This window comes from Gracilinanus agilis, chromosome 2, assembly GCF_016433145.1.
Source record: "Gracilinanus agilis isolate LMUSP501 chromosome 2, AgileGrace, whole genome shotgun sequence".
NCBI lineage: Eukaryota > Metazoa > Chordata > Mammalia > Didelphimorphia > Didelphidae > Gracilinanus > Gracilinanus agilis.
In genome coordinates this window covers 718,341,622-718,367,466 of record NC_058131.1, presented here as the reverse complement: position 1 = coordinate 718,367,466, position 25,845 = coordinate 718,341,622, and the positions used below count along the sequence as shown (strand labels likewise).

The window sequence follows — 25,845 nt, the reverse complement described above, 5'->3', positions numbered from 1 at the left end:
AGGGAATTCAGCCAGTTCCCAAATTTATCAGGAGCAGAAAATGAAGATGAAGACATACTTTCTTATTGTGAGCACTGTTATATTGAATCTCTGGGAGCTTGAAGTTCATTCAATGATTGACATATAAGTCAGTTGGATAGAATGTTCCCAGAGAGGCATGCGAGAGGCAGGAGGGGGCAGTTGAGAACCCTGAGGGAGGTTCTGGGGTCTTTTACCTGTCCTGAGGCTAGAGATTGGTGTGGATCCTGGTCTTGGAGATAGAGAGTTGCAAACACTACTCTGCAAGCTCCTCCTGTGTTTTCCCTGTACTGTTATCAACCTGTATTTGACCACCATCTCTGTCTACTGCCCCTAGATATTAGGAGTTTCATCATCTAGCTATCTAGGCTTTCCAGGGCCCAGGAGGGATCCAGGAAGTGGGCAGGAGACGAAGAAGAGGGTGGAAAGGGTGGATATATCTCAACTGTTAAGGCTTAAGATCTACAGAAGAAGAAGCTGAAGATTTCCCAACAGTTTACCTACTCTGGTTTAGCCCTGGCCAGGCTGGACCGGAGAGAAGCTAACATTTGATTCTTCATTGCCTGCAGGTAGAGTTTCATTAGTAGCAATTTAAGTAGGGTCTCCTAATACCTCAATCCTTTACCCTTATCCTTCTTATCAAATATATATATAAAGTTTAAAGTACCTTCCTAAATCAGTTTCAAAAGCTTATTTTGGGAAGGGAGCCAATGCAGTCAGAATACCAACGTTATCACAGCTGAAGAGCCCAATTTAATAATATCGATTAACACCAGGTGGGTCCTGAAGGGATAAACCACTTTGACCTGAAGGATCCTGCCTGGGCAACTGTTATAAAGGAGAGAGAGGTGCCATCTTATCATCTCTCTGTACTTCAACTTAATATACATCAAATAGAGTTAGTGACCTCCTTAAATATAACAGCACTTGGATGCTCTCCATTCAGATTTTAATCAATGATTTGATGATATTTTGAAAATGAACATACCTGATTGGATTTTGGATCCTTTTTCAAGTGCAAACACCGAAGAATCTCCACAGTTACCAGAAGAACTGATGGAAGTAACTAAAAATGATGAATTGAAATTTAAATTCAAAAGAGGCTACCAACAATTCTAGCTGCAAAAGGAGATCCCTACGGCTTATCCTGAAATATGGGCTGTAATTTAAAAGTTCTTAATTGCATTTCCTTCATCACATTTAGTGGAACGTGAATTCAGTGTAGTAACCAATTTATTAACAACAACAAAAAAAAAGAAACCAATTGCAAATAGTCAATCGAGGTGATTTAAGATTACTGCTGAGAAAATAGAGCTGAGGATTACTAAATTGGTAGCAGCACACCAGGTTCATCCTTCTCATTAAGATGATTTCGAATGTTTTAACTTTTTTTGTATTATTCTGAGTTCAATAAATAGTTTCATAATTTCAAAGTTCAATGTTTCTAATTTACACCTTTCTTTACTATATTTTACAAAAAAGGTAGAAACATTAATACATATATCTTTTCTATTGATTGCTATTAAAATTTTAAAAAAATTAATTTCCAAGGGGCACTAAGTAATATTTTTTCTGGAAAGGGGGCGGTAGGCCAAAAAAAGTTTGGGAACCACTGCTCTAACCCCTCTCTGGCTGCTCATCCACCATCACTGCATAAGCAGAAGGCTGGAAGAGATGGAGAGCATCCTCCTTCCTCATCTTTTATGGAGGAACTGAGGAGCTCTGAGCAGATTCTAGCTCCTTCCTCTCGCTTACTTTCCTAGAGGCTGTAAAGGATTGTGGGGTCTTTGTAAAGCCTGGCAGGCTAGCGAGGGGACAGAAGAGCCGGGGAACAACCAGGCTTCCATACACAAAGATCACCCTAATCAAACAAAAGCTGGCATTTATTATAAAGTGCTTACAGAGCACTTCACAGGCTTGACCTCAGTGGCAGGGCTTCAAGAATCTGGAAAAATCCGATTGTTCAGCCAACACAAGTTTGTCCCTGGGCTGAGCCCTGGAGCTACAAAGAGGAAAAATAAAAGCATCCCTGCCTTCCTGTTTGCCTTCTACCACAGAGAACCTGAAAGCACAAAGTTCTGTGAATGTGAGATATGTACAGCTGTTATGTTCACATCCTGGGAAATGTTGGAGTCACCTTGATTGACAAGGGAGGCAGCTGGAGAGATTGGAATGTTCCCAGATGCCGTAAGCCAGGGGCAAAAGTCAGTTGGCCTGGGAGTATAAATAACCTTAACAGCCACCTGGAAGGGGTCTTTGGGCTTTTGGTCTTTGGTCCTGGACTTTGATCTTTGGGCTTGAGTCCCTGGGTGGTGAAGGGAGGCTGGGAGGTCTATGAAGAAGAGGGTTGGTAGGATCTGAATATTTCCTGAAGACTGTGAGGGCTAGTACATCACCAGACACTGACAGTGAGAAAGCTGAGAGAATAAATCACCAACACAGCTGCATCAAGAGCAGGCACTATTCTCTGGCTTGGCAGTGGCCAGGCTGGGCCAGAAGGGTTGTGAAGAACAAAGCTCCAGCTTCTCCTAAATCAATAGCCTCCAGCCCTAAGTGTTAACCAGTTATAGATATTAGATTGACAGGGTCTCCAATCCCCAGTCCTTATCCTGATTATCCTTTCCCTAATTACAGATTATAAATAAAGAGTGTTTAATAAGTACCTTCCTGAGTGGTCTTTATATCACGACCCTTGGGGAGGGAGCTAATGCAGTCAGATACCAGACGTGATCCAAGGCTAATCAGAGCCCTAATATTAATTTATCAACCCCAGTTGGACCCGAAAGGATTACCCACCCACCTAACCTTTCGGCGTCCTCCCTGGGCAATAGAAAGGGGATATCATAACAACTAGCAAGGGTGATTGGGGTTGGCGTTTCCCCCATCATCTGCACCCAGGGAGAATACAGAGATACATCCACATCACTAGATATCTATCTATATCTCCCGAGGACCCTCTTTCTTTATAACACAGCGTATACCTTCAGGGAGTCACCGGGAAGGGCCAAAGTGGCCCCTTCTGGCTTCCACCACCCCTCCCTCCTGCCTCCTCAGCTCTGTTGATCGATGGTCCTCCTGCCTCCCTTCTGCCCGACACACTCCAGGCCCCCGGAACGCTCTGGCGTCCCAACGCCATGATCCTAACTGCTTGTTCTCTGCTGGGCAATGAGCGTTCTGCTGGATTTCACCACCGGAGTCCTGGGGAAGGAGGACCGAGCACTCTGGAGTCTGGTGAAGGGCTCCGACAAACGCTGCTTCTGAGCTGGGCACAATTCTTTTTCTAGCTCATTCTGAAGAGCAGGAACAGATACTCAAGTTTAACCCATGGTGGGGCCACAATTTCGTCGGTAAACACGAAACATGTAGTACATGTAGTCACTGTAGAGCCCCAGTGACTGTGGTCTGCGGTTGTCCCGCAGCCCTCGTGCCGCCTTTCCTCCCTGGCACGGCCGTCTCGGCCTCGGGTCTCGAGCTGGGGGGGTGAGAATGCCCTCTCTGGCCCAAAGCACCGCTCGGCACCTCCCACATGCACCCTGAGCGTCGCTGCTAGCTCTGAAAACAGGCGTCCCACAGTTGTACCATCCGTTGGCCTCGCATGACCCATCATTCTGGACACTTCCCAGGCCCAAACTTTGGCCGCCAGCCGTCCCCCTCCCCCCTCAGCTCTTTTCCTGCCCCTCTGTGAGAGCCTCGAGGCTGGCGGCCGTCTCTCGTCTCTCGGTGCCCGGCAGGCGGTGAGCCATGATAAGGGCTCTCAGAAGGTCTCCAGAGAAGCTTCTGTCTGTTTCTGCTCTCTTGCGAGTGGCTGGTTTAGGGATTCGATGAGCCTTTATTAAGTGCCTGCTGGACGCAGTCCCTCGGGCTCCCCCTCCGCTTCCCGGCACGCTGTCCTTGACTCCGACTCCGGCACTCGCCTCTCCATCAGTTCACCCGCCTTCCTCAGCCAGGATGCTGGGGGGCCGCCACACCTTCCTGGGGGTTTCAGACGAGGCATTGGGGGGGGGATCCCCGAGGTGATGAATTGGGAGAAGATGGGAAGTGCCAGTGCGGAGGGCAGAGCACGAAGGCAGGTGGAGGGATGGGGCACCTCCGGGAGCTGCCTTGGGGGGAGGTTGAGGCGCTGCTCTGAGCTCTGGTACCGGAGCTGGCCCGGAGGCTTCCCGAAGCCCAGCAGCTGTCCGAGGAGCCCCTGCCCGCCCCTTCCAGCACCTCCTCCTGCGTGGAAAGCCTCGGCCAGCCACGGTCGGAGCTGTTGAGCCGGACCGCACGGCTCCCGGCGACGTTTCCAGCCTGGAGGACTTGGGACTCCGTCTGCCATCAGCCAAACCTCCTCTACGTGGGCTTAGCCTAGGGGTGGAGAGACAGAAAGGGGAAATCAAGGCCCGGAGGATGTTGGGGGAGGCTCAGCTTTGCGAGCACCGAAGAGATCTCGTGGGGGAAAAGGTTGATTTGGGGTACAAATGAGGGAAGGCCACAGCGCGCTCGCCCGGCCTGAGAGCATCCAGGAAAGCTCGTTAGCACAGCCGCGTAGGAGCGGACATTGAGCCTGAGATCAGGCAGGCGGGTCAGAGCAGGCCCAGGGCTGGTGCCGGCCACGAAGGCCTTTAGGGGGCCGCATCCAGAGGGGGACGGAGGGCCTTCCTGCCCCCAGAGGCTGCCCAGCCCAGGGCGGCCACAGTTCATGATCTCTTACTGCACCGGGCTACGACCTAATTGACTTTTTATGGCCCGGATTCCCTCGTAACCTCCGAGGAGCAGGCGCCGCGCCGAATGACTCCCTTTGGGCTCCCCTAAATAGCTGGGGAAGGAGGGGAAAGGCACAAGCCGCGGCCTCCATCGTCCCTTCTGCCCCTCCACCTCCACCTCTGTCCCTTCTGCCCTTCTATCTCCGTCCCTTCTGCCCCTCCACCTCCACCCCCTCCCTTTTGCCCCTCCACCTCCACCCCACCTTCGTCCCTTCTGCCGTGCACCAAACAGGACCCGAGTCAGCCTCGATGGAGAAGCTCCCGGGGTTCCGGGGCACCCGCTGAAAACCTCCTGCTTGAGACTGTTTTTGTAGCCTTTTGGGGTTCAGCTGAGACGCTGCTCAAAGGCGTTTCCTTGTCCTTTCCGCGTCTCTGGGGTGCTTCGGGGGCCCTGCCTGGACTGAAGTAAGTTTCGGCCTCACCGGCAAGGACAGAATTCACGTGGCTCAGTCCCGGCCTCTCGGCCACCTCCAGCGTCATGGAGGGACCCACTGGAGGAGGAGGAAGGTGCGAAGTCATCCTGCAACCCCGTGGCTCAGGCGTGTCCTACTCTTGCTGACCGTTTGGGGCTTTCTTGGCACAGATACTGGAGTGTTTGGCCATTTCCTTCTCCAGTTCATTTTGCAGATGAAGACACAGAGGCAAGCAGGGTTAAGTGACTTGTCCAGGGTCACCCAGCCGGTATCTGAGCCTTCCTGGCTCCAAGCCCAGCTCTCTGTGCATCAGAGCTCGGCCTGGCTTCCCTCTCCTGAAGTGACCAGAAGATCAGAAACTGGAAGGAAACTGGAAGGTGCTATAAAATAAGAGATGGAGGGTATCTTTATACTCCTGATAGGCTAGTTATTCTAGTGTTGTTATTAATCTGGGAAGCTGTCTGGGTTCCCTCGATGGCTGGCGCAGGGACACCCGGGTCCTGCCACCCAGCTGGATGGTATAATAACTGCCCTTCTTGATAGCAGTGCCCAGGCAGGATCCCTACAGGTCAGTGATGGGTGACCCTTTCAGGTCCCACTTGGGGTGGATTGATTATTACTTTTGGGCTCTATCAGCCTTGGATAACGTTCATCTGACTGCGTTGCTCCCTCCCCAGAGGGGTGATGGAATAACTACTCAGGAAGGTACTTCATAACTTTATCTATGTTGTATACAAGGGAAAGGAATGATCAGGAATGGGTTGGGGATGGGAGACCCTGTCACTAAAGCTATGACACGAATCCCTTAGGACTGAGGGCTCTTCAGTAATGCTGGCTTGTTCTTCATCTCCTCTGGCGCAGCCTGGCCACGGCCAAACCAGAGTAAGCAAACTGTTTGATTGACACAAATATTGATAGTTTCTCTCAGCTTCTTAGTGCCAGTTGTTGTGCCAGTCCTACAGCCTCCAGGAAAAACCACCCTTTTCACCCTCTTCTTCTTCTCCTACCCACTTCCCGGTTCCCCCCAGGCCCAGATACCTAAATATCTAGAGATGGTTTAAATGCCTAAATATCTAGGGGGATTCAGAGAGAATCAGAGGATCCACGGTCAGACCCACAGGTCAATCAATGTCCAAGATCAGATTGATGTTTCAGTCAAGGATTTCAGGTCAAAGCTCTTAAACCAAAAGCTAAAGGTCCCTAATCAAAAAGGCCCCTCTCAGCAGTCTCTCAGGGCATTTATACCCTCTGGCCAACTGCCTTCCCCCCCCCCCCCCCAGCCTCTGCCAACATTCCGAAGTCTCCAACTGTCTTCGCCTGTCAGTCAAGGTGTGACTCTCATCTCCCAGAGCCTGAATATGTCAGAGCTCCTCCTGCCTCGTCCCCTCATTTTACAAATGACAAAACTGAGCAATGGGACGCGGCTAAGGTTACACAGAGAGGGAATGCCGGGATTCGAATCCTCTCCGCCGGCTGTCCTCCCTTTCGGGGGGCTGCAGGACCGCCAGGTCGGTGGGGGGCCTCGGACCAGACCCTACGAGGATCGTCTGGAGGACCCAGGCACGCCCGGCGGGAGAAGATTCAGAGCAGAGGGCGGGTCTGGAAGGCCTGCCGTGGAGAAGGTTCCGCTGGGCTGTGCCGGGCTAAGGTGGGGAGGACAAAGGACGACGGGGGGGAAGCTGTAAGCACAGATCGAGGCTGAGCATCACCAGGGCCCGGCCCAGGAGCGGACGGGCGGCCTCCAGACCGGGTGCGCTTCCGCTCGGGACCGAGGCTGGGCGGTGATGCAAAGGGGGTGCTCGTGAGCGCCCCAGCTCTCCCCCTCTCTCTCCCCCTCCCGCTTCCCTTTCTTTCTCAGCCCTCTTAAAGAGAATTCTTTGTCTTCGTGGTGGCTCCGAGCCGGGGCTCCTCCACTCCTCCCTGTTCTCCCAGGAGAACGGAGAGCCGTTGGGGCCACCTGGGTGAGGATCCCTGCTCTGACACGGTCACCAAGGGGTCATTCAGCCTGGGGTGGACAAGGGAGCCTCCCCACTCCAGGGAGCCTCTGACCGGGGCTCCCACCCTGAGTCCAAACAGAAGAAATCTAGAATCTCCTCCAGGTCAGCCCTTCCATGCTTTAAAGCATTTCCCTCTTCAGCGCTCTCTCCTCCAGGCTAAACGTCCCTCGGACAGATTCCCGAGGCCTGGCCAGGGCCTGGCAGGATCTGGGCACTCTTGTCTCGAGCCCTCTTCAGCCACTTCCCCCACAAGCGAACGGACCGTCCAGACAACGGTGTCCGCAGGGCTCTCCCCTCCCTCTCCCTGGCCGGAACGGCCGCCCTCTGAAAACCTCGGACCGTGTTCAGAACGGACGCTGTCCAGCCGGCTCCTCGGACGGCGTTTAAAGGAGCAAATCCAGCGAGAAGGCCGCCTGCCAGCCTCGTCCCCGCCGGCACCTCGCTCGAGGCCTGAAGGAGCTCGAAGACGAGGCATCCAAGAGTGTCTCAGAAAGGGGGGGAAAGCCCGAGAGTTTGCAAAAGGGCAAATGTACCGATTTTTTTTTTTTTAAGGAGAGAATAGGGGCAGCGAGGCAGCTCAGTGGATGCAGAGCCAGGCTTAGGGGCTGGGGGTCCAGGGTTCGTGTCCAGCCCCAGACCCTCCCTCGCTGGGTGACCCTCAGCAAGCCATTTACCCCCAAGCCTCGACGTGCCCTTCTTCTGCCTCGGCACCGCGACCTGCTCTGTTTCGATTCCAAGACAAGGCAAGAGTCACTTTTTGGGAAGGAAATCGTGGAACGCTGATTTGGGCCAAGATTTCTGGGAGAATTCTGGAAGCCGTGGAATGAGGTTGCCTTGGCTTGAAAGCTGTGGACAAAGTTCTGACTTTCTTTTGGAAACGTGCTTGCTCAGACTCTCGGGGCTCTGTCCTCCTCCACCGCCATCTAGGCTGGAAAGGGCCACCTTCAGGGGCACGTCCTCCTCCCTGGGGGGCCCAGGCCCAGCCCAGCATCCTCTGGGATCCCGCCGGCCCTCACAAGGCCTCGGAAGGGGTCTGGACGACTGAAGTCCTCTCTCACGACGCTTCCTTCCTTCTTTCTGTCTACACAGCCCGTCGCCTACCTTCCAATGACAAAACCACTTGTTTCTCCGTCCTTTGGTCTCCCCCAAATGCTTCCTCTCGCTCCGGTTTCTGGATTTTCTCCTGCTTGTCTGTCTTTTTAATAAATACGGGTTCCTCCTGGAAGCCACGTGCACCCATGGGAGTCCCCAGAACTGGGCTGCTGGCACCACTTAACAAAAACCAACCTTTACGATCTGTCTTACAATCAGTCCTGTACATCGCTTCTAAGGCAGAAGAGCGACAAGGGTTAGGCGACTAGAGTTAAGTGACTCGTCCTGTCTGAGGCCAGACTGGAACCCAGGACTTCCTGTCTCCAGGCCTGGCTCCCTATCCACCGAGCCACGCAGCTGCCCCTGTCCAGACCTCTCCGGGTTGTTACCGGGTCGTGGAGAGCTTCCTCGGTGGCCCCTCGGGAGGAATCGCTTTTTTCCTTCTGACGCCCGATGGAAGAAGCTTTGGCAGTTCACTGTCCGGTGGACAAGCAGCTTCTTCCTCCTCGGGGTGTTTCCAGCTGCCCAACTCTGGTGAGCGCAGAGGCAGGTGCCCTCTAGGTCCGCTTTCTCCTGAGCCTCTGGTCCTTGCCTTCTCCATCCCGCCTTCCTCCTCTTTTAAACCCCAGAAGCCTGACTTAAGTCTCCTGCCTTCTCGCCCCCGGCCCGGGGGGTGCAGCGCATTCTGGCCAGCGTCCTCCCCTTCCCCACCCTGAGGAAGAGGACCGACACTTGGCAAACAGAGTCACCAGGCAGGGGCAGAGACAGAAACACTCCCCCCTCCCAGGGAGACGCCGAGCCCCTTCGGCCTGGTCCCACCCCAGCTCCGAGGGCTCCTGAAAATTCCTAAAGCAAATTTAATCTCTTGATAACTTGGCCCTGCGTCCCATTCCCCGGCCTTTGTCTCCAAAGCTCCCCGGCCACCTGGCGTTCCCTCATTTCCTTCTTATCCACTTGTTTAATCTCCTAATCGTTCTCCCTTCCTTAGCCTGCCCTGCCGAGTCTCCTCAGGCTCTGCTCCCTCCCGTTCCCATCCTCCCTTCTTCTGCCCCCACAACTTACACACACACATTTACGGAGAGGAAGATCCATCCTTTGAAGCCACCACTCAGGGCTCTTCCAAGAGCTCGCCTGACGCGCGCCCTTCTGAATTCTGCCGCAGCTGCAGATTAGAAAGAAAACAAGAATTTGAGAAAGTCTGAGGCCACCTTACAAGTGTGTGGCCGCGTAGATGGACTCAGAGGGGCCTTTTCAGATGGAAGCTGCTGCCTTTTTCTCTCTTTCTCCTTTATTCTAATTGATGGCATTCGAGTGACGTTGGGGGCAGCGTTCAATGCCAGGCCTTAAGTCAGGAAAACCCTCGTCTTCCTGACAAATTCGCCCTCAGACGCTCACTCGCTGTGTGACCCGAGACAAGACATTTAACCCTGCTGGCCTCAGTTTCCTCATCGACAAAAGGAGCCAGAGAAGAAAAGGCTAAACTGCTCCGGTACATGGGCCAAAACCACAAATGGGGTCCCAAAGAGCAGGAGGCGACAAACAACTAAACTACAAAGGCCGGCAGCGGCGTCTGGTCTTGACTCTATATCCAAATCTAGCTCTTTCCCCCACCAAGTGCTTGTCTCAGGTTCTACCCGAAGGCTGTAGGGGCTGGATTCTTCTTTCAGTCACCTGGCAGTTTTGTTGGGGCTAAACTTCACACCAAAAGCAGAGAAAAATCTGCTGATTTCCACCACTTAACTTCCCCCATCTTTACCATTCCAGAAATTCCATACAAGGCACATTTTAAAAATGCTCTAAGCCAGGAGTAAAATCCTTTCCCTGGAATGAGGTTCTCCCAATTCTCTGTTTCTCAATATTGCGTTTTCTGCTTCACAATGCAACAGTAAAATACTGTGAAATATGTATATACTGTAATAATGTATATTATCCAACCCGACAAACAAAACAGAAGCAAACGGGTCTGTTCTCCACATGTCCAGGTATACAGCTGCCCTTTTCTCCTTCGACCTTCTTTTGTGAAGGGACGGACCACACACGTACCTTTGTGAACAGGCACACGTAGCCACATCTATACACTCCATCTCTGACTGTGTTATCCCAAATACATTGACTGAAAGATCCCTGGAGTGCTTGTCCTGGTGTCCATAAGGCAGGAGAATAGAGAAGAAAAGGGAAGAAAAGCTCAGAGGCAGCAAGTGCGTAAAAGGTAAATGGTTGGGAAGTGACTTTGGGATGGGCAATAACAAGAAACAACTGGTGGTCCGACATGAGTCTTTATTTTCAAGCTTAAAGACTATAAATTCCAGTCACACAAATCACATATAAATACTATCAAGTGCTCTAGAACTTTCCAGGACTGTAAGGTGATTTGGACTTGTGCAAAGTTCCAAATACCAAATTGCTCTAAACACACATACTTCCATTTTATTTGTAAGGCTAAACTTAAAGCTTAAACACAAAGTAAACGTCAAATGATTGTTACTGCACAGCAAATTCAAAGTATAAAACATGAGACACCCCAAGCTTTGCTATTTTGGTAAACAGTACACTGTATTCATTGTCTATGACTCCAGCTCATTTCAAAGTCTTGCACTAGACAGAGATGTGAAGAAATGATTAGAGGATGTCAATGGATAATCTCAACAGCATTTCCAAAAGCACAATGATGAGTACGTACAGTTACACTCAGTCACTCGCAACACAGTGAATAAATGGCAGGCTTCTGACAAGCCCAGAGATCACTTTTATTTTATCGTCATTAAATTTCACCAAAAATATTTTAGCTTCAATCATTTCTGAAAGGAAGGAGAAATAGCACCACAGCCAAGAATCCCCCAAGTTTCCGAGGAGAGGCTTCAGTAACAATGGCCATCCTGGGGGCTAATGAATGCAAGCATGCTATGTTGGTCCTACTGGACCCTAAGGACAAAGAACTTGTACACAAAAATGGCAAATTTTTTTTTTGTCCATTTTCTTAAGTGAGTATTTCTAAATTCACTTTAAAGGGTTAGTAATATTCCAAAGTCATCCCATCTAGTCAAAGTTGGTGTAAAGACCCAAGGTCACACTTGGTCCAAGGATTTTAGGAAAAGCACAGATCTTCTGGTTTTATCATATAAAACTGCACTGGATCCTGAGCTGTTCAACTATTTGGAAACAAAATTATATTCATATCATTTTTCTCCCTGATTAAACGTACTAGCGAGTACAAAATTTATTTGGATTTCTAATCATTCCTCCTTATTACAGAATGGCACATGAGATGAAGGGGGCTGTTTTCCCTGTAGGTCATGAATATTTCTGGATAATCCTCATCCTTCAGAAAAGCTTCAGATAATGTCTGGAAAGGTTCTGCTTGGGACCTCTTCCATTCACCATTTCCAAAGCCAACTTCCACAATCTGGAAGTACAGCTGCTCATCAACAATAACCACCACGACCACTCACTTTCCTACAGCCTTAACAACCTACAGAGGAGGTGGCAGATGGTAGAATGCCCCATCAACATCTCAGAATACTGAGGCTCTGAGAAGAACTTGGACCCTGCCTGGGATCCCAGAGGCCAGGGTCAGTTGGACCCCACACCTCGGGCCTCCCACTCTAGGTGTAATGCTTTCTGTACCACTGAGAGGCTTCAACAGAATCATTCTAGAATATTCTTTCTTTGGAACCTTAGAAAATATAATATTTTCCTCTGAAACTAACTTTTTAAAAAAAGGCTGTTAGTGGCCAGTGAATAAAACTCAGCTCTCATGAGGGCCCATTTTTAGAGGTGCTGTTAGCCACAAAGACATAAAAGTAAATGCAGGAGCAGGAGCAGAAGCACTTGAAGTCCTATTGAGGCAAACTCCCTTTGAAGGGAATGCTCCAGGAGCAGGTTTCATCAACTGGGGAAAATCAGAAAACATTTTTGCCTTGACCCTTGTGCTACCTGGCTTTAATGAGGAACCGATTGATTTCTTGATGACCCAGGATGCCCCACAGCCTCAGGAGCCCCAACTCCCAGATCCTGAATGTCCCTAAATATTAGGATAAATGTACAGCTCTGAGAGGCAGACCTGGAAGTGCCCGGACTTAGGATGCTCGTGGGGAGGGCCAAGGAGATGTTCTACACACACAAACCTGTCTCAACTCATAAACTCACTACGTTTCACAATGGTTATTCTTCCCCTACAGGTAATCTGAGCATGGCCAACACAGAGTAGGGATCATAAGCATGCTCTGACAAGTGACACGGGGTCTGGATGAGACACAAGACTTTTCGTTTCCCTGGAGTAGGTCTGGAAGACCCAGTTGGAGATGCCTTTCATGAAGGCTGATCCACAACTCTTTTTTTAACCTATCTTCCCGTGAGAATGGAAGTTCACTGTAAGGAGGGCTTCTTTCATCCTACGCTTGTCTGGCACACAGCAAGTGCTCCATCAACACTTGCCCTCAGACAAGGATCCAGGGACAGACTTGAGCCCAGGTCTTAGGAAGCTCCGGGGCCAGCACTCTAGACACCTCTTGTCTAGAAGGGCAAACTTCAGGGAAGGAATTCATGTTCATCTGCAATATGAATTTCTTTTGATTGTACCCTCTCTCACAAAAATGAGGTTTTAACTAAGTGATGGTTTAAGTTAAGTATGGTTTTCTATACCCAATCCAATAAGGCTAACAAAATGTTCATAAAAAGTTGTTTTGAACTTTGAAGGCTATCTCTATTGTGATTTTTTAAAAAACTATTAATATTACAGCATAATGGTGTGGCACCTGAATCTCTCATACTTCATCACTTCCTCATTATCTTCCTCTTAGCCTCCATTCAGTGCACATACCAAAGGAGAAGAACATTGGCACTCAGACAGCAGAAAATCAAATCTAATTTAGGTTCACATGGTGTTTAAGTCATTCTTGGTGTTATAATCCTCATCATCATTATTACAAATACAAATGCCTTCACAGTAACTTAGCATGGAATTATAATCCCAATGCTAATTCAAATGAAAATAGTTTGGCTAGACAGGGTCAAACCTTAATTTAAAATAAACTGAGAATAATGATGATAATACAATGATAAATACTTTTTTTGAGAGGTATACAACAGAGAACAGAAGCCAAAAAGCTAATCAAAGGCTTGAGGAGCCTGATTCTGAGTTGATGCTAACAGCCCTCTTCCTCCATGATTCTTAATGTAAAACTAGTTATGACAGGAATGGAAGGACTAACTCTTAAGTCACAAAGTAATTCCTTTCAAAAGGGGTGACATGCCCTAGGGATACTAATAACAAACAATGCTTATTTCAAATTCTGTCAGTCAAAATCAGACATAAAATAAATGTTTAAACATTTAATGGCTCTCGATTAGAGAAAAGTTAGCTATCTTCCATAGAAAGTTATCATTCCAGTTGTTCAAATTTTTTTCTGATTAAAGCATTATCCAGGATGATTCTCTCTGCTTAAGGAACGAGAAGATATCTGCAAAATCTGAGTTATTTGCATCTGATTCTAGAGAGAATCTGTTATCACTTTGATATTTTCAAGTATCATTTTGAAATCAAATTTGCAAACCAGTCTAGATTACGATGAAAATTTGAAGTCATTTTTGTAAACATTTTCAGCATCAGGCGTGACCCAGGCCACAAATTCTGATTTTGTCAGAATGCTTTCCTTGAGCTATCGCAGTACAAAATTGTTTTCCACCCCCAACCCCAGGTCCATAGCAAAATCCTACATGCTTCTGTGAACTCAGATACTTGGGCTCTCGTCATGGGCTAAAGCCAGGGAGCCGCCATGCCCCCACGGAGCCTCGCCTTGACTCCGACGATCGCTCACAGCTCGTCCGAAGTGATGTTGATGCTGGGCATGGCGCACTCTTGGTCCGCGCGGCAGCTCTGCAGGATGTCCCTGTAGTGGTCCTTCAGGTCCTGATAGGCCGTCACGGTCTCCGGCGAGTGGACGAAAGGCAGCGGCCTCTCGTTCAGCAGCAGCTGCACCTGGTACTGCCTGGCGGGCGTCTCGGCCCGCTCGCAATGGTACAGCACGAAGATGAGGTTGGACGCGTAGGGCACGATGTGGCCGCTCCGGAACTGGCGGTGCGTTTGCTCCTTGTAGTTGTAAGCGGTCAGGGGCTCCTTGTCCTTAAAATAGCCCATGAGAGAAAGCAGCGGCAGCAGCGTCTCGGCGTGGCCAAAGTGGAAGATGGCCGGAGAAGAGACGGGCTGAGACCTGGGAAACGACAAGAAAAAACGATCAAGAAACAGTCCCTGGACGTCCGGGGCGGCTCTCACTCCTTCTGCAGGCTCTCCCGCTTCGCTGACGTCCAACCGCAGGGGCGGTGGGGCACGGACAGAGCCACAGACACTCACAGCCGGGCGGAATTCCAAGGCCACCACCTGAGCCAGGAAGGAGGAGTCACCATCCAGCCTTGTCACAAAGGCGCCTCTGGGAGACGTAAGCATCGGGAATTGTTTCCTTACATGGAGTCAAAGCCTGCATGGAGACCCCCCGGCCCCACCACTATCCCACCCCCCTCTGGGGCAAGTCAGAGCGGCCAGCAGCAGGCAGGGTGCTCGGGTGGCAGCTCCCCTCGCCGGGGTGCTCACTGTGGGACCCTGCTGGTCCTCCCATCTATAGAGAGAGCCTGAGGAGCTCTAAACCTGTCATTCTCCAATTCAAACAGCCTCAGCTCCTCTCTATCCTTGGCTTCAGCATCCCTCCTCTCCAGCTTATCGAGATCTTCCTTAAATGCCTCAGACTACGCCAGCGATGGGCAACCTTTTGAGCTCCGTGTGTCAAAAAACCGAGCATCACTCGGTGGTGGTCACTCTGAGGCTACGTTTCTTTCAGGACTTTTGGAGTTACTTCATCAGGGCCCAGAGACCACCTTGGATGCTAGTCACATGGCGGTTATTCTCTTGCTCCCCCAGGAGCCATTTAATATATTCTATCCCTTCTAGTCCAGAGATCATTGTCTTTGGCAAAATGCAACAAAACAAGACATGATTATGCTTTTTCTCCCCATATACACGGAACAGCTGTCTAATCCTCTAACTCTCTCCTTTTCCCCCAAAACATGGCTTCACACAAACTATGTATGATCTGGCCTGGCCCGGTTCCTCTCTTCTTCTTCTTCTTCTCCTCTTTCTCTTATTTTCAACAACCTCATTGGCCCTCCAGGTGTTTAACCCTCATTTCTATGCCAGAATGATACACCCAGTTCCACTGTCCTCTTCAAGCTTTAGTCTCAGGTCACCACCTGCTTGATGGGCAGTTCAACTTACATGTCCTGGAGACATCTTAAACTCAACATATCCAAAATGGAGCTCGTCATCTTTTTCCCCTCAGCTCTGTACTCTAAACTTCTTGATTTCTTCAAAACTATCAATAAGCACATGAAAGTGCTCTAAATCTCTTATAATTAGAGAAATGCAAATCAAAATAACTCTGTGGTGCCACCTTACACCTAGAAGATTGGCTAACATGCCAGCAAAGGAAAGTAATAAATATCGGAGGGGTTGTGGCAAAATTGGGACATTAATGCATTGCTGGTGGAGTTGTGAATGGATCCAACCATTCTGGAAGGCAATTTGGAACTATGCCCAAAGAGCACTAAGAGACTGCCTGCCCTTTGATCCAGCCATGCCACTGCTGGGTTTATACCCCAAAGGGAAAAGGAAAAAGATTGGTACAAAAATATTTATAGCCTCACTCTTTGTGGTGGTAAAAAAATCGGAAAATGTGGGGGTGTCCATCAATTAGGGAATGGCTGAACAAGTTGTGGTATCTGTTGATGATGGAATAATACTATTGTGCTGAAAGGAATAATGAACTGGAGGAATTCCATGTGAACTGGAAAGACCTCCAGGAAATGATGCAGAGTGAAAGGAGCAGAACCAGGAAAATGTCATGCTACAATGTATCTGTCTTTGTGTACGATAGAATGTTACTGACTTCTCTACTAGCAACAATGCAATGACCAGGACAATCCTGAGGGACTTATGAGAAAGAAAACTAGCCACATCCAGAGAAAGAACTGTGGGAGGAGAAACAAAGAAGAAAAACAACTGCTTGATCACATGGATCGATGGGGATATGACTGGGGATGTAGACTCTAAGCAATCACCCCAGTGCAAATATTAATAATATGGAAATAGGTCTTGATCAATAACACATGTAAAACCCAGTGGAATTGCATGTTGGCTACGGGGAGGGGGGAAAGAGGGAAGTTGAATGGAGGGAAAGAACATGAATCATGTAACCATGGAAAAATATTCTAAATTAAGTAATTTAATAAAAATTTTCAATAAGAAAAATAAAATAAACTTTTTGATTTCTGTCAATGGTATCACCACCCTTCTCACTATCTCAGGTTTGAAAAGTCAGCATTTCTCTCTCTCTCTCTCTCTCTCTCTCTCTCTCTCTCTCTCTCTCTCTCTCTCTCTCCTTCCTATCTTATATCCTTCACCACTCCAGTCTACTTTAAACGCTAATAACAAAATGATTTCCCTTAAGTACAAATCTAAGCTTGTGTCAACCAATTTTAGTAGCTTCCTACTATCTCCAAGATTTAATGTAAACTCCTATTTAGCTTTTAAAGCCCTTCATGATCTGGCCCTGATCTATCTTTCCAGCCTAATTAGACATGGCAGCCCTCTAGATGGGATCCAGCCAGAATAGCCTCTTGATTCTGTATTTGTATGGCCAGAGGACTCCCCCTCTTTACCCAGCCTCAGGGTCTCTCTCTTCCTTTCCAAAGTAGCTCAGGCACAATCTTCTGCAGGAAACCTTTCCAGATACCCCACAAGGGCTACTGTTTTAACTCCNGAAATCACCTGAACAATAGCAAGCCTGAAGAGGCCTGTGAATCTTCTGAGGATGCTTCTAATGGGGCAAACCACCCAACCCATTCCAACACACGTGGAAGAGACAGAGTGGAGGACCAGCTAGACTTGAGCATTTGGGGATCCTGGCTCAAATGCTATGTGAGTCTGGGCAAGTCCCTTAACTTCTCTGCACCTCAATTTTGTCATCTGTGAAATGGGAATGACAGAGGAGCAGCCACTTCAGTGTTGCTGGGGAGCTCAAATAAAGACTACAGAGCACCACAAACAGGAGGCGATTCCTTAAGCAGTGGACAGAATGCTGGGGACGCAGAGACCAAGAATAACCTGTTCTTTACCAGGGTCCAGAAAGTTCCAATAAGGAAAAGCATCTCTTCCTTCCAGCACTGCCCTAATCTCTGGCTGGCCCTGGAGGGCATCTGTGTTTCCAGGGCATCTCCTCCCTCTGCCTCCTTCCTGCTCTCATCGCTAAGGGGAGAAGTCAAGGTCAGGGATGGTCTAGTGTGGGGAAACTTTTCTTAACCGGCTGGTAACAAATGGTTTCTTCTCCTGATCGAAGCACCCAAAGCTAATTATAAAGAAAGCAGTGTCAGAGCCTCAGAGAAGTACCACAGAGGCCTTAACAACGCTAATGCTGCCACTCTGACACTTACACATCCCTTTCAAGTTTACAAAGTGCTTTATAAACATTTTTTCATTTGAACTTCTACATCCTCTGTGGCAGGCATTAACCTCTTTTATCACCCCTCATTTTACAGATGATCAAAGAGAAGCTCAGAGATTAAGACGACTTGTTAGTAACTACAGTGTAGATGAGATCACTACTCCATCATCAATTTTAACCCTCAGTTTCTCCCTCTTCTTTATTTTTCCCAGGCCACCTGGTGCTAATAGCGAAGAAGAGTCAATTGTGCCTTGAACATCCATGTCTTCCCTTCTACCACTGCCATTCATTTCTTTCTCTTACAAATCAAGATTTCTTTAGTGTGCTGGAAAAGGGCTATTGATGACTGCAAGGAAATTCCCAGGACTCAAAAGAAAAAATCTGCTGCCCCACATTTTCAAATGTCTTTATCACTTCCGGTCCAAATGTAGAAATAAGGAGTTGGAAAAGTATATAATAGTTGGCCAGATGAGATAAACCCCAATACCCTGTGAACGGTACAATAAGCAGTGAAAGCCAGAAATATGCTGCTGAAATATACTTCAAAGGATATAAACAGGCAATCCTCAGATAAAGAAATGAAAAACTTCTATTTATGTGAAAAAGTGCTCTAAATGACTGTTGCTTAGAGAAATGAAAATGAAAATAATTCTGAAATAGCACCACCTCACACCTATCAGACTGGCTAAAAGGGCAAAAACAGAAAATGATCAAGGCTGGAGAGGATATGAGAAACTAATAGTAGAACACTAATACCCTGCTGGTAGAACTGTGAACTGATACAACCACTGGAGAGAGCAATTTGGAGCTAGGCCCAAAAGGCTATAAAATTGTACATGCCCTTTGACCCAGCAATCAAACTCCCAAGTCTACATCCCAAAGATATCATGGAAAAGGGGAAAGAACCTATATGTTTACAGCAGATCTCTTTGTGACAATAAAAAATTGGAAATGGGCAGGATCTCCATCAATTGGAGAATGGCCAGACAAGTTGTGGTAGCTGGTTGCAATGGAATACCACTGTGCCAAAAGAAACAACAAAGGGGATGATTTCAGAAAAACTTGGAAAGACTTGTATGAACTGATGCACAGTGAAGTGAGCAGAACCAGGAGAACACAGTACATAGGAACAGAAACATTATACGATGATCCACAGTGAAGCACTAAACTTATCAGCAATGCAAGGTCCTAGGACAACCTGGAGGGAATCACAATGAAAAGTGCTCTCCACAGCCATAGGAGGAACTGTCTAGAGTACAAATGTAGATGAAATCATACTATTTCTTGCCTTATTTCCTTCATGAGTTTTTTCTTACCCGTGCACTGTGTCTTCTTTCACAACAGGAGGAATGGGGAAATTTTTATTGCATGATAACAGTGGAATACCCTAAATCAGAACTGTTTATTGCTTGGGGAGTGGGGAGAGAAAAATCAGAAAGTAATTGCTAAAAAACTGTTTCTTCATGTAATTAAAAAAATAAAAGGAATGAGTTGGTTTAAAAAAAAAGAAAGAAATCTATTACGTAAAAACAACATTCTCTACTACTCAGGGCATCTGTACATCCCTCCCACCCTCAGTCTTTTGCAATCGAACACTCCTCTCTTTCTTCTCTCCCCTCCCTAATCTGCAAATAATCTGATATGTTATTCCAGTGTTATCATGCAATACAAATTTCCCTGTTCCTCATGTTGTGAAAGACATATATATGCACATGGAAGAAAAACTCCACACCGTACTAGAAATGGCCATTTTTTATACATTCTTGAACACCTCTATGTCTAACAGTAACATAATACCAGAGATTTAGAGTACTAAGGAATTCAATTTAAAGCAACAACAACGATTCCTGCAAATCTAATAACCAATCCTAATTTATTTATTTTGCAAGCTAAGTTTTAAATATCTATTGCCTTAAAGCATGGCATTACTTGACTACAAAGACCAGACCATTACCTCACTAATCAACATGTAAACCAATGAGAAAGGGATAAAGGAGTAGGAAGAACACTTCTGGGTCACAGCTAGCACATTTACAGTGACAAAATTTATGTCGCCTCAATAGCACGGAGCCACCTCTTTACATGAAGAAAACACTATGAAATCTCTTATGCAGAAACTAGAAGGGACAGAGACCTAATAAGGAGGATGTCATTTAAGGACTTGAGAGGCAACTGACTTTGGAAAAAGCCCTGGCTCTGGAGTCAGAGAACCTGGGTTCAAATCCCACCTCTGACACTTATGGGGTGTGACTGGAGAAATCATGTCACCTCTTCTAGGCTGTAAAATGCTCGGGCTGGGTTGGATGGACTGAGATCAACTCTGGCTCCTCGGCCCCCGGAAGTCGTTCTTCACACTATCCCAACAGCCTCAAAAGGCCTTTGTTTTCAAGAGCATCTAAGGGGATCCAGTGTTCCTGGACAGAACCGGCTCACTTACTGTAAATAGATCACAGCCTACTAAACTCATTCCGGGGCTCAATAAGCTATCGGAGAAGATGCAGACGTGTGGGGGAAGGGCAAGAGGCAAATGGCGGGTGGCCAGCTCGTAAAGCAGCAGCCCTTCCAGAGGCTGGCCCTCGGGACACTTTCCTTAAAAGAACAGACATCCGGCCTTTCTGGAGCACCCCCAATCCCTTCACCCCCAGCAACGACTTCAGTCGCTTCATGAAAACCCAAACCCCAAAGTCTCCATCTAAAATTTCGCCTTTTTAGGGCCAAACAATGAGTAAATGGTAAGACGTAACTGATGGAACTTGTCCAGCGCTCTTAGCATGTGCAAAGCACTTCAGGTCGATTTTCTCGTTTGGAGCTCACAACAAGCCTGTGAATTCGATCTGCTCCGGGGATTATCTCAGACAGTAACCCGATTGTTCTTGGTCTCATGGTTCCTCAGGGCCAGAGGCAGGACTTGAACGCAGGCCTTCCTGAGCCCAAGGCTGGCCCCTCTGTCCGCAGTGGCTCACTGCCTGATAACACATTCATTCAGTCCTTGAACCCTATCCGAGTGTCTCACAGAGCATCGGCGATGTCTAGCTGGATGGGACCTCCAACGCCCTCATTTCAGGGATGAGAAAACTGACAGTCCAGAAAGTCCAGTGTCCAGGCTAGTAGTGACAAAGGCAGAATTTGAACCCAGAGCTCTAAGAGCAGAAGCGGAGTTCTTTCTATTGGACTGTGCCGCCTACCATACTTTATCACCTTATTTGATTCTCACAACATGCCTGGAAACCAAAGCTGAGCCCCCCTCCCGCTTCCTGAGAGCGGCTGCTCCCCCCTCCCACCCTGGACCGAAGCGGCCCCTCGTGTCTGCAATGTGGGAGAGAAGCGCCAGTCCTCACTTCCCGCCAGCCAAAGGTCTCTAAGGGTCTCTCTGCCGCCTTCCTCACAGTGGCATGCCAGGACCGTATGGCATATGGCTCGGATGAGCAGCGGTCGCCGAGGACCCCCAGACATGGCCACGCGACGCGCTACAGCATCCTCGGGGCTTCCTGGGCCTCTTCGGTCTGTCCTTCGGCTGAATTCTCCTCAGTAAGTTATCACTGGTTAGAAATGTGAGCAGAAAAAACCTTGGTTTTGGCTTTGCATCCCTAGCATTTAGCACCATGCTGGGTACACAGTAAGCCCTTAATGAGTGCTTTTCTATTTATTCTTTCATTCGCCTAAAAGAAATATTGGACTGACCTCTGAGGGTCGGCCTTTAACAGAATAGCCACAGTGAGAGAAGAATAGAAGGCGAATAACAACTCTTAATGTGGAAAGGACATTTAGTCAGTCAGACCAGCCACTTGGGTCAAATTAATTTATTCTGGGTCCTCCTGACACCAAGAATCTTAACTAAGAAGACATTAAACATGAAGATATTGCTAAAATAGGATGAATTTGTTTAATCTCCAGGCCTGGGAGGTGGGGACTACAAGTCTCATCGGTTTCAGTTTATAGAAGTGGGAAGAGGTTCAGAACTATATGACCTGCCCCAAAGTCTATACAGAAGATTCAAAAGAAGGTCTCTGTTCACTTCGAGCCCAAGGCTTTTTCCTACAACACTGTCCTTTCTATACTCAGATAAGTTTCATTCACCTCAAAAGATAAAGAGCTCTGTTAAAATCTAAATATTATATATCTGTATAACCCAGTAGAATTGCTTGTCAATTCCAGGAGGGAGAAAACATGAAGCAAGTGAACATGGAAAAAATTTAAAAATAAAAAAATCTAACAGAAATAAATAAATGAAATCAAGCTGTTGCTTTTCTTTTTGTTTCATTAATCACAGCACTTTTTTCCTCAAAATGAAGTATAAGAAGCGTTGGTGATCTCGACAATGTCACAATTGAATTTTAGGGTTTTTTAATCATTGTTTTTCCTCATTTGGAATTTAATAAAATAAATTCTAATCAAATCTAAGTTCCAAAGTAGTAATAGGCATTAAACTGCTCTCAGGAAAGCTTGCTCTGACCCTCTGGATCCCCGAGAAAGCAGAAATCCGAAAAGCAACTACAAAACAGCAGGGTTACGAAGTTGGAGGACTTTGTTGGCCAACAATTTTTTGGCTTTAAACAACAGATTCAAATCAGAGGTCCGTTTACTTTTTGAAATCTTACACTGCTTCCTTCACTATAAATAGAAATCTCCAAGCAAATTTATAAACTAATCTCTTCCTTGTTAAAACCAAACTGGCAAAATGTCAAACCTGGGTTTACAAAAAACCAAATGATTGCCATGGAAATGACTATGACCAAAAGCTCCACTGATTCCAAAAATGTAAGACAATTTCACCATACAGATATTCAAGTCACACTTATACCTAGTTCTAATTTTCAAAAAGGCCTAATGTTGTTTTCCAGTCATTTCCATCATGTTTGACTCTTTGTGACCCCATCTGGGGTTTTCCTGGCAGATACACTGAAGTAGTTGGCCATTTCCTTCTCCAGCTCATTTTACAGATAAGGAAATTGAGGTAAATAGGTTTAAGAGATTTGTATATCACAAAGGTTGTATCTTGAGGACAGATTTGAACTCAGGAAGTGAGTCTTCCTGACTCTAGGCGTGGTACTCTATCCACTGTGCCACATACTGCCCATAGAAAGGCTTAAACTTCCATCATTCCTACTTTCTTTGACAATGGTGTTAATAGTACATGTAATGAATACAAGAAAATAAGATTGTTTTTGCTCTTAAACCTGTTGAAGGTCTAAGACAAGCACTAAAGTAAGGAGAACACCAACTCAATCCAATTCCACTAGCATTTACTGTCTACCATGTCCAAGCCCCGTGCTAGGTACCAAGGACAGAGTGATATTTATTTCTTCTTTCCCTGTCTTGCTACATTTAGTCTTGGGTTGGAATTTAGGAGCAAAAGGCAGGTTTTAGTCAAAAAAATGTTCATTCCTCATAAGAGTTGTTGGTAGCAGCAAAAATAGAGGAGAGATGATGAACTGCCTGGGGATTTTGTTCAGGGTGAGTGAGAAAAACTTGGAAATCATCTAAGACAAAGTTTAGAGAGGGAAAGAATATGGAGGAAAATAAGGAATCCAAAAACCTTAGAGAACACTTGAATCCCCAAGCTGGTCTTCACATTTATCTTGGGTTTCTTTCTCATGGGGCAGCACAGGAGACCAGAAACAGCACTGAAGCTGGACACAAGGGATCTGAAATTTCTAGATCTTAGTTTCTTCCTCAGCAAACAACCTGGCCCCTTCCTACACGTGACTCTTCCTGTTCAGTCTTCCCTTCACAATGGCCTAATTCACTATCCCAGACCCAATTTTGTCTGTGGGCTATTGAACTGGATGCCCACAGTGGAAAGATACTCCTTCTTCCTGGAATTCCTGGTTTCCTTCTAAGACTCCATTCAAACACTTCCTTCTTCCAGAAGTCATTCTTTGCCTTCCAGCTGCTACAAATCCCATCCCCAAACTGCCTTGTTAATACATTTTGTCTGTATTGATCCTATTTACAAGTAACTGATTTTGTCCTTTGTGCTGTTTGTGTCCTATAACTGATTAAGTCATGGTTCTTTGTTTCTGAAACTACTTCAAAATTCAGCTGGTCTGTAATGAGTTAAATTCAGAAATCCCACTCTTCTGCTAATCACTGATCTTTTCTGGCCTCAAAGAACTCTAGCTGCCCTTGGAAAATGGGTTAAAAAGGGAGTTGGGACTGGTAACCCCCTAGCTACCCTTCAAGGATGTCTTGTTTACTATCCAAAAGTCTGGGCTGTTTTCTCACACCTGGACTCCAACAATGAGTTCTTCCTAAGTTTCATGGGAAAAAGAGGCCAGGGGTTGCTAGCCCCAGCGACCAAACTTCTAACGAATCATAGGGTTCCCTACACCTCGGCTCTGTAACCCATCACTCTGTATGTAGTCCCATGATGACACCTATTGTGTGCCTTGTTCTGTGTTCTGTCTTTGGCATGAATGAAGGCATGGCACTGACCCTCTTACCGACTGGTGGATATCCCTGTTAATAAATGTTATCTTGTTTAGAGATCTGCCTCAGTTTGTCTTTTTATTAAAATTCTACTGTGACATCTGCCCAGACTCCTATGGTATACATCAGTGATGGCAAACCTTTTAGAGATGCAGTGCTATGCCCCCCCCCACAGGGGAGGGAGGAAGTGCTCCCACTGGGCTGCTGGAAGGAGGTGTAAGTAAAGTGAGGAATGTCCTCACTGAGTGTAGAGAGGGGGAGAGGAGGGGCCTGAGTGTTCTGCTCCTCTCCAGCTCTGCCACCTGTGAGCCGTCCTGTGTGTTCCCATTAGGCTGCTGGGCAGAGGACAAAGGATATGAAAAAATGTCATCAAACATTGGGGGGGGGGGCAGGGCTCTCCCATTAGAATGTCAACTCCTTGAAGGGGACATGGATTGGCATTTGCCTTTCTTTAACTCTCCCTTCCTCCTTGGTATCTGTTGAATAAAAGTTAAAGGAGATGCCTTCTAAGGTCCCTCTCAGCCCTAAATTCACAGCCTCATCTGTTTCTAAGTCCAAGATGGAAGAGGATCATTTCTCGTTGAGAAATCTATCCATCAGTTCACCCTAAGTTTACTCATATCTTTCCATTCTTATGCATTTCAAGATAAACCTTTGGAGATTTCAGTAGAAGAAAATGAATTAAGCATCTTCCTAGAAACTGAAGAGCATTTAAATCACAAGACAAAAATCATCTAGACTTTCCCTAGGTCTTTCAAAAACAAAAAACACTTCATTTTTTTTTTTCCTGGAAGAGAAAGATATCTTCCTTACTGTTTCCCTAAGCTGGGGATGTAGCTGTGACTTCTCTGGGACAGCAGGGTACCTCATCACTGTCTGCACACCTTCTTTGGAGAGCTCGCTGGACTCTGGAGAGCCCCAATAAAACCAGAGAAGTATCAAAGGCAGAACTGAACCAAACAGGCCTCCCAACTCAAGAGGCCGAATGTCTCCATCCACTAAATGACAGTAACACACTTTCTACCAAGAAAAACAGGCAGTTGCTTGGTTACACAATGACATCCTTTTAGCTCTGTGTGGTCCAGCACATAACTGGTGCTTTTGCATCAGTCACTCAATAAACATTTATTAAGCATCTATTATGTGCCAATCACCGGGGACATAAAGACAGCACGGAAACAAGTAAATATACTCCTTCCCCTGTACCTCAGGCCAACTGTTCATTTGGGGAGGGCAGAAGAGTGCAGGCTCTGCAGTTAGAAAACCTGGATTAAAATCTCAGGCTCTGGCAGTTCCTACCTGAGTCACCCTGGGCAAGACCCTCCATCTCCCTGGGATTCAATTTCCCCATTTGCTAAATGCGGGGGTTAGACTAAAAGGTCTCCTAGGTCTCTTCAGTTCTCCAATGGTCTATGATTCCATGGCCCAGTTTTGCTCGTGCAGAGGAAGCCCCAGGCCCTCGCTCAGTTGGCTCCTGAATTTCTATGTCTTTACTATCCAGTGTTCTTCAGGTGACCACTTGTTCTTCAATTTGCAGCGACTCTTCTCTATGTTAAATGTAGCCTCTCCAAGGAGGGAGGAGGGCACAAAAAAGAGCAAGAGCCAAGACTCTGGGACTCCAGACTTTCCATCGTACATAAGGAAAAATGCACTGGACTATAAG

General features: G+C 47.1%; 1 protein-coding gene across 1 annotated transcript in view; it reads right to left on the bottom strand.

Annotated features, from left to right (window-relative positions):
* Window positions 1-13,592: 13,592 nt before the first annotated feature.
* MINPP1 (multiple inositol-polyphosphate phosphatase 1) overlaps window positions 13,593-25,845 on the bottom strand; it is a 40,944-nt gene continuing 28,691 nt past the window's right edge. The window contains exon 6 of the mRNA XM_044662953.1: window positions 13,593-14,474. Within this exon, the coding sequence (XP_044518888.1) occupies window positions 14,078-14,474 (397 nt within the window). The 3' untranslated portion in view covers window positions 13,593-14,077. The remainder of the gene's footprint in view (window positions 14,475-25,845) is intronic.